The sequence below is a fragment of the Nothoprocta perdicaria genome, unplaced genomic scaffold, assembly GCF_003342845.1.
Source record: "Nothoprocta perdicaria isolate Ctin4 unplaced genomic scaffold, notPer1 scaffold_322, whole genome shotgun sequence".
NCBI lineage: Eukaryota > Metazoa > Chordata > Aves > Tinamiformes > Tinamidae > Nothoprocta > Nothoprocta perdicaria.
In genome coordinates this window covers 530,109-544,985 of record NW_020455558.1, presented here as the reverse complement: position 1 = coordinate 544,985, position 14,877 = coordinate 530,109, and the positions used below count along the sequence as shown (strand labels likewise).

Genomic DNA, 14,877 nt, shown 5'->3' with positions numbered 1-14,877 from the left:
ACTCTGGAGGTCTTCAAAACCCGCCTGGATGCCACCCTGTGCCACATGCTCTAGGTGTGCCTGCTTGAGCAGGAAGGTTGGACTAGATGATCTGTAGAGGTCCCTTCCAACCTTAAATATTCTGTGAATCTGTGAACTGGACCTCTCTCCCTCTCTTCGCCTCCCTTGCCCCGCCCTCCATTACTTATTTTTTAAGAATAGGTGCAGGAATTATTTTCAAAGCCTTTCATTTTGAGCCGTCCCTGTACTTCCCATACTTCCCCAAGTATCCCTTCCCTGGCTTTTCCAGAGAACTACAAAGACTAAATGCTTGATCTCTTTAATAACAGTTGAGCTCCTTATGCAGTCTCCTACTTCTAGCAGATGTGGTTCTAAAATAAAAAAACAAAATTAATTGAAAACTTTTACTGACATTAGGTTAATGAGTAAAAGAGTTTGTGAAGGCTACTTAAAAATGTATCTTCGCTAGGAACCATATCACTATTGGAATTTCTACCAAGTACTTAAAGTGACTACAACCTACAGAATACTCCTAACAGTAAGAATAAAGCATGACGTAGCAGGCAGCTCTTCAAACACATGGAAGAAAAAAGAATAGAATACATAGAAAGTCAGGTTTGAATTCACTGTCTGCACATAGACGCACGGCATTTACATGGATTTCATATATAAACACTGCCACTACCATTTTCAATACAATCCAACTGGCATCCAAATGAAATTGGAATCCAAGGCAATCCTGCAGCCAGTTTCAGCTGGTGTTTAAAAATTTGGAATGCCACAATCTTGAAGGCTGTCTTGTTGGAGGGCACAGCTGTGTAGTGTTTCAATCTTAGGACATTTTCTAACATCAGATACTGTTCATCACTTCCAGGAATTGAAAGAAGTCAGCTTGCAGGAAGCAACCTTACATGACTTTATCAATAAACTCTCTGTGACACCAGCATATCAAGTATGTCCCAGTGAAATCAAGACCACAACAGGTAGGCAACCACTTGATATTTCCTGCAACTGCAGGAAAACAAAACATGTTGATCCGTGTTACCCAGATGTACATGGAGAAGACACCATTAAAACAGTGGCGGCTCAGAAGATGCAGTCAGACCAAACAGATCCACTGTAGGATGTTTGTGTTCCTAAACCCCAACACTTTCTTCAATATCAACTCAGGAAGCCACATACCTTCCCTTTTCAGTGTAGTTAGTGGAATGAGATGGGGCTCAGACCTACAGGTATTTACAGGAGCGCTCATCTAAAGCAAACAATAATATTCTAGATGTTGGGGTGCACAAGACTTCAAGAAAACTGATATGCATTCACCCAAAATACTCAAAAAGAAGAAAAAATCAGAATTTATCATTTAAAGTCAGCCTTCTCCCCTCTCTTCATACCAAGAAAATCTATGAGCTTCTTCTTTTTTTTTTTTTTTAAATACTTGTGGCTGACTCTATGGCATAAATAAATCAATCCCCTAGCCACACAGCTCCGTTTTTCCAGTCACAGCTTGTTGTTTTATTTATTTTTTCCTTCCATTGCCAACAAAACACTCCAGGGAGGTTTTTAAACCCAGTAGTCTGCATTTGGAATGGAAACGATTAGTATAATTTGTGAGTGAGAAAGCAAACAGAGACTTACCCCATTTTTTGGGTACGCTATCCATCCCAGATCTCCCATTACTGTGCGCGAGTCCAGTAAATTCACTAAAAAGGAACAAGAGGAAAAACCTTTAAGGAAGTTGGATGGATTACAAATTTCAGTAAATACTTCAAGATTTGGGCAATAATGGTAATCAGACTGCTTATAATTAACCAAGGAGGTTAATTATAACCAAGGAGGTTAAAATAAAAAGGTAGCCTCTTTTTGTGATGGATAGCAAAAGTACATGGCAACACATGGCAATCCAGCTAGCTAGATTGTTTTCTCCTGCTAAAGCACAAAGAAAATTGGGAGCTTTCAATGCACTACAGCACAGTCAGTGGGAATAATATCCAGGGACAAGACTGAAGCACAGTCACAGTAAGTAAATACACCATTAGGTTGCTTTCCACATCACAGCCTAAGCAAAATAAAAGTGCTGTTATTATCTCGGTCATTATAGATATGACCCACTAACAGCCAAATTTTCTTCACTGAAGTCTTCAGGTAAAATGCTCATTAATTTCCTTCTCCAGCTGAAGTCCAAGGCCAAAATCCAAGTGCTCCTAAACACAGCTGCACTTCTTCCTTCATAGCGACCGAAGAAAGGTCATTTTAAAATACTCTTAAAAACAGGATTTCTAACACTCCCAGTTTTACAGTAACATATTTTTTTTGAAGAGTGTGGGGAATGCTATGAGATTGCCAACACAACAGCAGATTTATCCAAACTCCTTGCTTTACCATCACTGTGATTAAACAGTGTGGAACAGTATCTTCTTGTCTTAAGTTGCAATGGATGCAAAACAAGTATTGATCTACATTGTACAACTTAATTAAAACTTGTCCTGGTGATGCAACTAATGAATGTAATTAGATGAAGTGTTTGATGCTATAAAGTTCTTTGTGATATATTAATTATGTAAAAAAAAAAAAAAAGAGAGAGAAATGTGCTTTTATTCAAACATCAAATTTTAAAAAGAATATGACAGCTAAACACTGTATTCTCTTTGTATCAACGGCAATTTTTAAATTGCTGTTATTAACTTCAATTTCAAAACAATTCGGTGCATATGAGAAGATAATATGATCTATTCAACTCTAAATCAAGTCAGTGGGAATTTTTATAACAGTGAGTCAACCAACAAAAGTGAATACTAAATCTTCGGTTAGAAAAAAAAGGCAATTCTTCCCTTATTCCAGTAGAGTTGCAAATAGAACAAAATAAAAAGGAGATGAGCTACTGCACTGGGCCCGGTAAAAGGTAAAACACCAAATTCACAAGTCAAGGAAACAAAAGTCTCTAGTGACTTTAAATTGTTGTGACTGGGCCACTTTGGAGACCACAGAGGCTCCCAGTATAATTCACATGGCTCTGAGGGGCTTAAAAGTCACAGCAGCCTCTCCGGCTGTCCCATGGCTTTTGCCTAGAATTGCTTTCCCAGTATATCTCCTAAAATACCACACTGTATTGATCTGCTTCAAGGAATACATTCAGCTAGTAGTTATTTTAAATTGCCCGTAAAGACCGAGATATTTCTTTTGCTTTCAAGAACCAAAAACTGTTATAAACAGAAGTAACAACTATTCCAGTGCAAAGTATCCCCATCTTTCCTATTGCAACCATAACCCCCGGCAGACTTCTCTGGAAAGTCTGTGTGTCCTGTATCAGTGTCAGACCCTGACTCCATGCCATGAAAGCCCTGGAGTCTCTCTTTTTGAGGGGGGAAGCTCCCCAACCCTCAGCCAAAGGAGCTCCCAACACACGTGAGTCTTGCAGGCCGCCTGCTTGGGCAATCTTGCCCTCTTGCCCCAGGGCTTGAGAGCCACAAACTCATGGACTCCCAGCCAGGGATGTTATTTTGGTCAAATCAGCTTTCATCACTAAAAACAAAACAAAACAAAACAAAACAAAAAAAAAGAGGACTGGCCAGGCAGTGGAAGAGTCAACAGGCACACGACAGGTGTAAGAACATGCCTGCAACATGAGGAAAGGAACTTTATGAAAGGGCTGGCACCACCAAAAACAGAAGCCCTAAGCACTAATGGAGTGAATACTTGGGCAAAAACCTAAGCTCCCCAATAAAAAAAACCAAAAGTCTCTCTGCTTCAGCCTACAACATAGCAAAAAAGGGACAACAGATCATTTCAGAAGAGGCATAACCAGATCCTCCCCAACCTGCCTGAAGACTGTGCGCTTGGCTGTGGCTGCCTAACAGCCAACTAAACCCAGCATTTATGGCACGGGAGGAGGCGATTCAGGCCAAAATGGCCTTGGTGCTTCCATAGTGCGCACGTTCAGCACCAGGCTCAGCCCCTGCATAGCTGGGGGCCTCTGCATCAGCACCAGCGCTTTACATGCTCCCCCAGCCGAACGCAGAGCCGTCTATCCTCAGCAGCCCTGGGCAAGCAGGGAAGCTTTTCCCGCTAAGCAACCTCTCCAGAAATCACTAGCAGCTCTGCTGGGCTGGAACCTTAAAAGCTTTCAAAGAACAGAACTGATTTATTCCCGCTTCCTTTCTCCTCGGCACCAGCTAGGTACCTCTCAACGAATCTGCAAAATACTGCACAGCACGGAGTCCGTGTAGCACACGTATTTTTGCCCATGAACGGGGAGAAGGAGCATATACATTCACAGACATTTTGTGCTCACATGCACCATCAGTGCCACCCATCCCACAAGCTCTAATTATTTCCAATGTTCAGTCAAGAGGAACGCAAAACCACACAGATCTATATCATCATTAACTTCCATGCCTTCAGGGTGGGATAAATGATTAAGTTTAAAGTCACACCACAGTTTTTTTTTTTCTTTAATATAGAATAAGAGCTTGAGGAATTTGCATATACTTATTCTCAGACAGGCTGGTTACTACAGGTGAGTAATTAAGTTAAAGTAAAACGAGAAGTGAGCTAAACCTTTGCCCTGAACTCTAGGTGGTGAATTAACAGCATCTTCTCACTTAGGAATCTCTGAAAAAGATGGTGCATCTGGCCTTCTACTCAAAAGTCCTTGTCACATTCATATAACTGGTGTTCAGCAGCCTCATGATGACTGCACAGGAATCAGGCTAAAAGGAAGCACAAGCCCAGCAAGCAGCCCGTGAGGCCGCTGCCAGTATTCAGTATTGACCTGAACTGGCCTACTCATCCACACAGCGGAGGCCGGCTCATCACCAAGGTGTCACGTAGTTACGTCAGCTCATGCAGAACATCTCGAGTAGAAGCTACTGCTTCTGGGCTTTTGGTCGCACCACTAAACTGAAATGGCTCCAAGGTTTCAAAAGGAAAGAATCCCCTAGAACTAACAAAAAAAGTAGCCCGTCAACAGCATGAAGCACTGAGCGTTTATCGTGATCCCAGTCACACAATGCCTGACACTGCAGCATTGAAGCATCCTCCAGAAAAAAAAAAATCGTGATTCATACAGGGGCAAAATAACTACCAATAGGACAAGAGGAAATGACCTCAAATTGTGCTGGGGAGGTTCAGATTAGATTTTAGGGAAAAAAAAATCGACACAGAAAGACTGGCGAAGCATTGCAATTGGTTGCCCAGGGAACTGATAGAGTTACTGACACTGCAGTATTCAAAAACACGTAGATGAGGCACTTTGGGACATGGTTTAGCTGGGTAGGGTGGTGATGCGTTTCAGTTGGGCTCAATGATCTTGAGGGTCTTTTTAGCCAAAATGATTCCATGTTTCTCAAGGCACTGCCAGCATGTAACAAACTCAACTCTTCAGGGTGGCCGTGGTCTCCAAGGCAAACCCCAAGAATTCTTTATGCACTGCAGACATCCTGCTCTTACTTTCAGGTGGAGCTTTCCAAGATTAAAACATGACCAAACATACAGAAGTGTCTCATGAGAAAATGTTCCAGGAGAACAGGCAAAATGGTCAGGATATCAAGAGGTGATAGAGTTTATGCTACGAAGCTGCAAAGCTTTATGAAACCTTTTTTTTTTATTCCACTGAAATAAAACTGAAAAGGACTACAGCTTATATCACAAAAAGAAAAGAGGTTAAAGAAACCTTCACTTAAAGCTAACTTAAATGTTTGCAAGCAAAAATGTAGCATATTTTCGAATAAAACACTCAGACTACCATTTCATATAAATACATATATATAAAATATGGAAAACTTGGCTTTGAAATGAACACTTGTTATGGATTCATCAGGAATCTGAACGCTGTTCTTGTTAACTTGAACTCCTCTATGAAAAAAGAGATGATAAGGTGAAAATCACTAAGTGCTCCTACAACCTTACAGTTCCTCCTGCCTCCTTTGCACAGCTCTCTGCTTAGTTGCAAGAGCAAAGACATTTGGAATATCCATAAGAAACCTCTCTGAAGTTGATGGGAATATTCATGCACTGGAAATTTAGCATGAGGTGGAATGATCTGCTGGGTGGGGGTTACACACTACTGCAGTGCTTTGCGCTGGACCATCACAGGGAGGTCTTTTGAAAGTGTTACCTGATTTTTGACAGGCCCTGCATCTCCAAGATATGACGGTTTGGGCCTTCAGCTGGCTTTGTACAGATGTGGTAGGGTCTAGGATCCTTTCTGAAATGCTGGGGGAGAAAGGCATTTCCTCCAGTTGGACAGGGACTGATGCTACACCAAGTGTGTGAGGCTGTCAAACTACCTCAGCACCTGCCTCTTCTCGCTGTCACTTCTCACCCTCGGCGAAGACAAGAGTTACTGCTGCAAAAACCACCATCAGTGAAGTGCTTGGTTCTTGTTATGCAGTATAGCTCCTTACCCTTCCTCCTACTTTCCCAGAGCTCACACAGCTACCCACAGGCACATCACAAGTCAAGTTTTCCATCTTCATAAATCTTTACTGATTATATTGCACTACTGTTGCCATTCATTTTCCAACTGTTCTCCCAGTTGTGCCAAGTATTTCTCCAGAAGTATAAATCCAAGGCATTGCAGCAAACAACAGTAAAAAATAATCCAAGAAAGCAAAAACAGACTAAAAAAAAAAAACTCCTGGAAAGAATCAAAGTCATCGGGGAGCAGATGCTTTGGATTAATTAGTTGCAACTGAGCTAGGACCAAAACAAGCAGGCAAGAGCTCGGGAAATATTTCCATTCATGGAAATCAACTACAGCAGAACACACATTGTGGAAATACCTATTATTTATAAGCCACTGGAGGAAGAAAGTATACACTACCTAATGAACTAACAAACTAATAGTAACTACAGATGTCTTATTATGCTGGCTACACTGGGTTCTACGTTTCCTCATGATTTCCTTTTATGGCAAGTGCCAAAATGTTAAATTCTACCTCACGAATTCATAGATTTTTTTTTAAGGTCAGATGAACAACTGCTATCTTACAGTCAGCCAGACTATTTTACCCAGTAAATTTTGCATTATATCTATAACTTCTATTTATGAGGAGTGCAATACTGCCCCTTCTGTCAAAGTTTACTGGGTTGAGGGTATTTTTTGGCAGACATTTTTTGGCTGTAGCATCAGGGATCTGGACTGTTAAGCTCAGTTCTATAACTAGACCCACTAAATCAAACAACAAACTTCAGGCTTTCCCTTGCAAAGATCTGCACTCCAGGCAAGAGGCAGTTGTGTTTGCTCTTCTCATAACATATGACCCAAAAGCAGTTTGAGCTTCATAACCTAGAGGTGGTCAGGAAAATATTAGCTCTCCGCATCTCACAAAATAAAAGACATTTTTTGTTTGTTTTGGGAAATCGGAGTGGTGGAATTTAAATAAATAAATAAATAAATAAAAGTCCCCCCAAAACAACAACAACAAAAGACACCATTTCCACTGAAACCATCATTTAATCTAAAAGGAATTCCTCACTGAAAAAAAAAAGGAAAGTAAGTCAATAAATGATTCCGGCTCTACTCCTGAGATTCATTGGAAACAATATTCTGCAGCTCCACAACTGCAAGCTGCAGAGCAGCTCCCACACCACGCTTTCGCAAACGCCTTCAGTGCTGGTGTCACTCACAAGCAACAAGAAACTTCCTAGCAGGTAGGGCATGACCAGCACCACATGGGCTTGCATGGAGCAGCAAAGCACCTGAGCCTGGAGACCAGTGCGTGGAGAGTTGGAGCCACCCTTAGAGCCACTGCTGCCAGTCAATGGACACCAGTGGCATGGCAATGCTTGGGCATCTCCTCAGGGCACAGAGGGAGATAGAAAGAGACCACCTATCGCTTTTCAACCTAGCTACTAGTGGTTCAAAGATGCAGACAGTTTCTGCAAGACCCTACTTTAAAAAAGCACCTGTTTCAGCACTTATTTTAATACAGGCACCAAAATCCCAATGCAATCAAACCACCTGCTGGGAGTGTTTAAATTCATTTGTGTCCTTTCCCACGCCAGAAAGTTATTGACTAAAAGCAATCCCAGCTTTGTTCCTAAAAGGGACTCCAAGGGACACAAATAGCAAATGCAGAGCTAGCGGCTTTCAGCATCAGGAGACTTGAAAGACCTCAGTGTCCACCATCAATAAAGCCTTGCCGTTGACAGAAATGACTCTTCTGCTGCCACCTGGTTCTCTGGAGTCACAGAGGAAGAAGGACAAACTGACATAAAGCTTAGGCATTCAGTAGGGGAAAAAAAAGTTTACGACGATCTATGGGTTTTCAGGGGGTTGATATTTTATCCCCCTCCCTTTTTTTTTTTTCTGTTGAGGGAAGAGAATGGAGGTTTCTAGTAGCAATAGCGCATTGCCAGCACAATATTAAGAAGAAAACTTGCAAGGACATTAGTAAAGAAGAGATGAATAAGCTGAAATGACTGCTTTTGTACAAGAATGAAATAAAAAAGAGAAATACGCAGATTTCTGCAAGTAGTCTTACTTATTTGGCACATACAAAACAGATAAAGCAATATAAAAACAATGAGTCCTCACAGAAACATCATGAACTGACTGCCAAAGAATTATTTTGCTTCCAAGGGATTCTCTAAGCCCTCACAGAATTATGAAGAAGTCCAAACTGGCTGCTCCACACTCTTTTTAATCTAAATAAAACCAGTCCAAGTTAGAAAACCTTGGAATTAATACACTGTCAAAATATTTCAGCATGACCAGTTCCAGTCAAACGAAGTAGCTGGCATGCAAACCTGCAGCTCCAGAGCCCTGCCTTCCTGCCTTCTCTTCTGCAGGAATTATCTCTGCCTTGAAGAGCTAGCTGGTGGGCTCCGCTAGCTCGGGTCCCAGGGGTGCACCCTACTTGGCTTCCTTAAAAGACAGGAGCAGTTGTTGCCCTCCACCAGTATAAAAGAGCCAATCTTTGGAGAGGCTCAGCCTCTCTGCTCATCAAAGCCCTAGCAGCTACCAAAACTGGGACTGCAACAGAAATGTTTGGACAAAAGACAACCAGAAAGGTAGAAAATCCCTAGAAAGTCCTAAGCTACAATAAGTCAGAACTCACTTTTCCTGAAATAGGTGAAAATTCGGGAAGGATGTGGCACCAAACACTTTTACCTCTGCAAGACTCCTCAGTGAAAATGCAGCTAGTCATAAGCACAGAATAAGGGGCAAGGAGGACAAGCATGATATGAGGACAAAACATTACTCAGTTCTGTTTATATCAAAAAGCAACATCTTAAACAAAGAATATTTTTGAAAGAAGAAAAAAAAATCGCCTTTGAAATGCAAAGCTATTTAATTAAAGAACTCAAAGACTTAATGAAAAATAAATTGAAAAATAAATTATAAAAGGGTTTTTTTTTCTTTCCAATACAATCATTAACACTATTTCTATATATATTGTGCAACGTCGAGGAAAAGCAAAGACTCTCACTAGCACTTAGGGTCAGTGAGAAAGATGTTCTCATGACAGGAATTAAAATTACATGCCTGTTCCATTTACCATCAAGAAAAAAAAAAAAGTTATTTATTGATTTTTAAACTTTTTTAATGGCCAGAAGGCTGAGTATAAACTGAAGAGCTGTAAGGAATGTTCTTTCCTCTACACAAGTGAGCACTGATGGTCAATGTTTCCAGAAAATTATCTCTCTGTGTGTTTCCAGTGGAGAACTCTGCACCAGTGTACAGTAGAAATGCAACTCTCAGCAGAAGAAACATTGAAATTCTCAGAAAACAAAGAATAAAACAAGCTAGATGAAGGACTGAGGCACCACGGATAACTGACCTGACTTTACAGACTCAGGAACATTTCTTGATATTTGACTCGCACCCTCCTTTCCTCCTGGGCTTGCTGCAGAATGCTATTTGTATTTAGTTCAAGCAGTAAACACTTTGTTACGTGAGAGATGTGGTTTTCTTATTTTTTTTCAAAGAAAGGAATCAGCACATGTGGATATAGTGTGTTAGAGCTAAAACACTAGGCAACTGTGGGAGAGTTAAAGGAGAGAGAAGGGGAAAAGGTTGTCAGACAGACACACTAACCGTGCGTTTCCCCCACGGTACCTGTCAGTTTGTTCACCTGTAAATTGATTTGCAAATAGCTGCTTTATATATCAAATTATGGTGTCAACATTTACCATACTATGAGCTGACGGTCTGCCAGTGGCTGTAAGACACTTTGCCTGTTTTCCATTATTTATTACAGTTTTTAAGGTAAGCTTCAAAAGGAAACAGAGATTGTCTCTGAGTCAGCTATCACTATTGTTTACTTTGCAGTTTTTAAAAATGTGTCATTAAGCAGCAATGCTTTTAGTCATAGACTTATAGTGCTGCACTTCAAATGCCACTCTAGTATCAAATAAGGATGGTAGTTTTCATTTTAAAGCTATGATTGAGTCATTCTATACCTCTTAGAAAGACATACATCACATAAGACTGATCCCAGAAAGACCATTAGACGTGAGCTGTCCTTCCTCATCCCAGCGATTCCACTGCAGTGAATTTAGAAGTTAATGGCATTGGCATTAATGACATCCTGACTATCCTTAATGCCTGTAGAATTACACAAGGTAGTTACCACTACAGCAATGCACGACATACGAAGCCAAACTGCTAAGAGCAACTTCATGACCAAAAAAAAACCAACCTTGATCATACATTTTGGTAGCCAAACCATCAGCTTAATTCAAATATCCTAATGCAAGAATTATTTTTATACTTACTTCCACTAAACATATGACATACTCCTCGAAAAAAGTCTCTACTCACTAGCAGGATATAAACGTTGTTCCATTATACCTAAATATTCATTTATCTAGCATGCCAAGACATAAAAATAGTAACTAGCAGCCAATGCAAACCACAAATCAAACAGGTAGGATCATTCCAGGCTCTGGTAGCAATAACCTGCAAATTACAACCTTCCCATCTTTTTGCCTGTACCAAACCCGCCCTTTTAATTCTATTCACTTATATAATCAAAATAAAAATGATATATTAATAAAACTACAGCCTCAAAATTTCCCCCAAAGACTTAAAAGAAGACCAAACACAGAAACTCAAGAATATCCCCCCAGACTGAAGTCCCTAAAATAAATAGTATACATATTCATTGCAGAGGCAGACTCATTTTACATTTTTCACCTTTGCCTATTTAAATCACAATGTCATTATTTCAAGCCATAGTTTGTTTAAAAATATACTCAATTGTTATAGCATTGCCTTATCAGCACTTATTTCTGCTGAAACGCCCTGAACTGAAATATACTTCATATTTAATGATAATTATGCAAGCTTGTTGTTGAGTTACTTTATTACAAGCAGTCAGAAAGTATAAGGCATTGCAATCTTTTAAAAATCTGCCAGCCTGACACTTTTTAAGGTCATTTGGGTGATTTCCAAATGAGATCCGCATCCACAGGAGATAACAAATCATTCTGAAGTTGGGGGGAGGATGTCTTTAAACAATTCGTTCATTCAGACTCTTTTACATAAATAATTTACACAAGCCACTTCCCAAACCTGAGTGCTTACAACAGATTAATTTAAAACACGTGCACTTTTAAACTAACGGAGGTGCCGGAAATCCAGCTGTGTAGTCCAGGGCTGGCTCTCAGGTCTGTGACAGGTCAGGAGTGACGGCTGGCGGAAAAACAAGACACAGCCCACAAAGGAAATCTGTTCAGGTTCACGTACCCTCAACACCGCCAGTTACTTCCAAATTACAAAGCTTCCAGAAATATTTAATTCACCAAATTGCAGTGTCAAGAATGCTGCCTTTTTTTTTTTCTCCCCAAGTCTGAAGCTTCTAGTTATTACCAATACCAGAACGGATTTTCATTCTGTGTTCAGCCAAACATGCTATGGAATGACGGTAATTCGAGGAAAGTGCTTCCCTATGGACGGACTGTAAGCAAGGCATTTTAAAGTAATAAATCATGATGAAATATTGACATTTCAACATTTCAGTATAACATGCAATACTTTCCAGTGTACTTTGGGGGATCTTTTTATTGTGCTGAATTCACAGAAATAGCCAAAGAGAGAAAGGAAGTCTCCGATTCCAATTCTATCTAGCAATAGAACCTTGATAAAGAGTTAAAAATAACATCTAAATGGGACCGGGCTTCATTCTCCACTGTATGCTATAAAAAAATCCCTGCCCTTCTCCCCCCCCCCAAAAATCCTGGGAAAAAATCAACCCCATTTCCCTATTTATACTCTCAAAATTTATATCTGAAGACTCTGCAAAGGTGGCAGGTTGAACACTCAATAGCTGCCCATCAGAATGGGCAGACATTTCTGAAACTCTGCTGCTCATCTGAAAACCTATTTCTGTGCTAAGAAACCCAAATATAAGTATAGGGAAATGTCTTTATTCACCATGCCCCCACACCCTGCCCCAGCCTTAACCTAGATATTTAAAGCACCCCCCTCCATCACACACACACACAAATACATAAAAGAACAACTCACAGTACATGATTTCCTAATGGCACAAGTGTGAAACACACCCAAAAGACAAGAAAATAGAAGTAACTGTAGGACTATCAAAACCAAAAAGACCCAGGGAACCAAAGCCCAACTGCTTTCAGGAAATATTATTCGCACGCCTAAGATGGCCACCTCCATCCAAGAAAAAGCAAAGCTCCCAATCAACTAAATATGACAACTAAGCCCAGGGAGGCTCTTTCTCTTCCCATGCTTCGAAACCCAGAAGGAGCCAAAGTGAACTTTTCAGCCCTAAATTGGTGACAAGTGCCAGCGGTGCACGGACAGTGTCTGAGGTTTCTCATGCCTCAGGCTTCCCGTACTGCAGGGTGAACCTTTCCCCGCAGCACAGCTATTCAGTTGTAATTGGCAAAGGAGACCTGCTGTGAGAAGCACTTGTCAAATAATGCTTGTTTACAAATAAATCTCTTAGCAGCCAAGGAGAACAGTTATTGAATAAGTTCAGGTCCGCAGTTAGACCCCTCCTACCAGCAGTCTCTTAGCTTTGCAGTTATTGAAGAGACCAAAATTAGAGCACAAGTAAGGGAAGTGGAAGGAGAGAGACCACAAAGCAAACCCCTCACGCTGCTAACCATTACTGTAATACTCCCCTATAGCTGCTCTCTAAAGATGCCACTAAACCAAGCTCCTCAGCAACTGCATTAATCCTTTCCTGGCTTGCTCCCTCTTGGGTACCCATCCTATTTTGCAGCTCCTTGTTGTACACAGGGGGAAGGCTCCCTAATTTGGGGCAAATGCTTGAGTGGGCAAAGGAGAATGGGGACCAGGCTCAGCGTATCTCCAGCCGCCTCTTAACACAGCAGCAGGCTGAGCCCAAGCATGCAGAAGAGCCAGAAGAAGCTGGAGAAACACGCTCCCCGCTCCATTTTTTAATTGTGATTCACATCATTGTTGCTCTGAAAAATAATTTACGGCTAGCTGCCTACCTCAGGCCACATCTCTGAAAAGGTGGTGTGCTTGCTCTTTCCCTCCCCTCTTTTCCCTGCTTTGGGCAGTCCGGAGTTTCACAAATAAACACGATGCCGCACAGAGGCAGCCCGCTGCGAGCGGCCAGCGTCCCCGCACTGTGCAAAACTTGGGCCCCCCGCGCTGCCAACTTGCGCTTCACCCACAAATGATGAAAAGCCTCAAGGACTGCCCGCACCAGGCACGAATTAAATAATAAAAATTAAAATAAAATAAAAAAGATGAAATCTTTCAAACCATCAGACCCACCAGCTTCGCTCTGCGGAGCGGCGCTACGGGTTAAGCATCGGCACGTTCGTGCCGTTCCTCCCTGTATCCCTGTGTATATGCTTATCTTTCGGCGCACTGCGGCCAGGATGCTCAGGGCTTCTCCCGGTGAGCGCTGCCAGCCGGGCACCCCCGAGCTCCATCCCAGAGCCTGCGAGCGCCCTGCCCGCGCCAAGGCGCCGCTGCAGCCCAGCCGTGCCGGGCACCCGCGCCGAGCCCACGCGTGCACAGACACCTGCGCCAGCCCCGCAACGCGCGACGCTGCTCAAGTCCCCCCTCCGCACCCCGGGAAAAGTCCTGCAAAACGGGCGTGCCGACCCCGCTCCCCACGGCAAACACAGCCCGCAAGGGCGCCCGCGGCCAGCCCCGACCCACCGGCCGTCCCGGGGCGGCGGCGCTGCGAGCTCACACCCCGGGTTACAAAACGCATGAAGCAAGCCCAAGAGAGCCCCCTCGCCGCCCCCGAGGCCCCGCTCACCCTCGCTGCCCGGACTGGCCAGCAGGCTCCGGAGCGCGGCGCAGAGCAGCAGGCACGTCCAGCCGGGAGCCGGCGGCCCGGCACGGCCGCCACGGCCCCGCAGCCCCATCCCGCCGCCCTCAGCGCATGGGGCCGCGGCTCCCCCGTCCGCGCTGCCCGCCCGGGTGGCGCTCGGGGACGGCGCGGACTGGCAGCGCGGCGCGGCACGGCACGGCGCGGCGCGGCTCCGCTCCTGTCCAGCCGCCCAGCGCGACTAGGGAACCGGGGGCGGGGATGGGGGAGGCGGCCCGGCGCCGCCGCCGCCGCCATGGAGACGCCCCCGACGGGGCGGACCTGCCGCGGCCGCCGCCGCCGCCGCCATCCCGCGCGGGGACGGAGCGAGCTCGCCGCGCCTCGCCGCGCCTCAGGGCCGCCCGCGCGGGCCTAACATGGCGGCCCCACGGTGAGAGGGGGCTCGGTGGCGACAAGTGGGATAAAGCGATGCGCCAAGCGGGCCGCAGTGCGGCCGAGGGCGAGGCCGCGCAGCGCAGGAAACGGCCTCTCCACCTGCGGGACGGGGACGGGGACGAGGCCGTCGGAGCGGGAAAGCAGGTGGCAGTGTTGCCACTGCGAAAGGCGGAGGAGCGGCGCCTCCAGACCCGCTCCGCGCGGCTGGAAA

General features: G+C 43.8%; 1 protein-coding gene across 1 annotated transcript in view; it reads right to left on the bottom strand.

Moving 5' to 3' along the window:
• Nucleotides 1-14,348, bottom strand: part of EPHA5 (EPH receptor A5) — a 188,084-nt gene extending 173,736 nt beyond the window's left edge. The window contains exons 1-2 of the mRNA XM_026043157.1: nt 14,220-14,348; nt 1,636-1,700 (exon numbers count right to left, since the gene is read on the bottom strand). Coding sequence (XP_025898942.1) covers nt 1,636-1,700; nt 14,220-14,328 — 174 coding nt within the window. The 5' untranslated portion in view covers nt 14,329-14,348. The remainder of the gene's footprint in view (nt 1-1,635; nt 1,701-14,219) is intronic.
• Nucleotides 14,349-14,877: the final 529 nt, after the last annotated feature.